The sequence below is a fragment of the Monoraphidium neglectum genome (genome assembly GCF_000611645.1).
Source record: "Monoraphidium neglectum strain SAG 48.87 unplaced genomic scaffold scaffold06587, whole genome shotgun sequence".
NCBI lineage: Eukaryota > Viridiplantae > Chlorophyta > Chlorophyceae > Sphaeropleales > Selenastraceae > Monoraphidium > Monoraphidium neglectum.
Window position 1 is genome coordinate 1 of NW_014007059.1, and position 1,316 is coordinate 1,316.

The 1,316-nt window shown below is 77.2% G+C and overlaps 1 protein-coding gene across 1 annotated transcript in view; it reads right to left on the minus strand.

Annotated features, from left to right (window-relative positions):
- Positions 1-53: 53 nt before the first annotated feature.
- Positions 54-1,316, minus strand: part of MNEG_16615 (hypothetical protein) — a gene marked incomplete at both ends in the record, with an annotated part of 2,330 nt that continues 1,067 nt past the window's right edge. Inside the window, 2 exons of the mRNA XM_014034915.1 lie at positions 54-214; positions 428-1,024. Coding sequence (XP_013890369.1) covers positions 54-214; positions 428-1,024 — 758 coding nt within the window. The remainder of the gene's footprint in view (positions 215-427; positions 1,025-1,316) is intronic.

Genomic DNA, 1,316 nt, shown 5'->3' on the forward strand with positions numbered 1-1,316 from the left:
CCCCCGCGCCCGCCCCGCCGCCGCCGCCGCCGCCGCCCTCGCTGCCGCGCCACTTGTTGCTGGGCGACACGCGGATGGTGCGGCCCTGGAACGCGCCGTCCAGCGTGGCGCCGTTAAGGCGCGCCATCGCCGCGGGCGCAGATTGCGGGGATGCCGCGCTGAACGTCACGAAGCCATAGCCCCGGGCCTCCCCGGTCTCCCGCTCGCGGATGACCTGCCGCGGGGCAAAAGGCGTGCGGGGGCGGGGGCAAAAGTGAGGGGGAGCCGCCAGCTTGCTGACATGGCGGGGACGGGCGCACGGGCTGGCGCGCGTTGGGCGGCCGGGCCGGGCGCGCGCAGGGGCGAAGCGGCGGGCGCGGCGCACGCCAGGCGTCCGAAGTGGCCCCGTTTGCGCCGTTGCAAAGCACAGCGGCGGTGACATGCGCACCTGAGCCCTCTCGACAGGTCCAAACTGCACAAACTGCGCCTGCAGGGCCTCCTCGGTCACAGAGGGCGCCAGGTTTCCGACGTACAGCGTCGTGAGCGGCCCCGGCGGCGGCCCGCCGTAGCTGCTGCTGTAGCCGCTGCTCGCGTAGCTGCCGCCGCCGCCGCCGCCGCCACCGCGGAACGCGCCCTCGCCGCTCTCCTCGCTCGCCGCGTAGCTGCTGCTATAGTGGTTGTGGCGCCCGCCCCCGCCGCCGCCGCCGCCCGCGCGGGGACCGCCGGCGCCGCCCTCTCCGGCCTTCCCGCGCGCATCGTCCGCGCCGCTGCCGGCGCCGCCGGCAGCACCGCCGGGGATCATGCCGGCCGCCGCCACGGGCGCCATGCCCGGCTGCACTGCGGCGCCGCCATACGCGGCGGCGCTTGGGTACACGACGTAGCCCCCTGGGGTAGGGAAGGCCATCTGCTGGGGGTACATGCCCCACGGCATCATGCCCCCCGCCATCTGCTGGGGGAACACGTACATGGGCGCCCCCATGCCGTACGGCGGCCGCGCGACCATCGCCGGCGCCGGCGCCGCGCCGGCCGCGCCCGCGACGGCGGGCTGCGGCGGCGCATGCGGCGGGGCGTGTGCATCCGGCTGCCAGTGGTCGCCCGCAGCGGCAGCGGCGCCGCCCCCGCCGCGGCCGCCAGAGCGCTGGCTCGCCGTGCTTGCGGCCCGCACCAGCGGCTGCTGCTGCTGCTGCTGCCCGTGCTCCTGCGGTTGATACTGCTGCTGCTGCTGCTGCTGCTGCTGCTGCTGCTGCGGCTGGCCGCCAGAAACCGGCTGTATGCCCGCCGCCGCTGCCGCCGCACCTGGCTCGCCGTCGTGCTGCTGCGCTGGCGGCGCGCCCTCC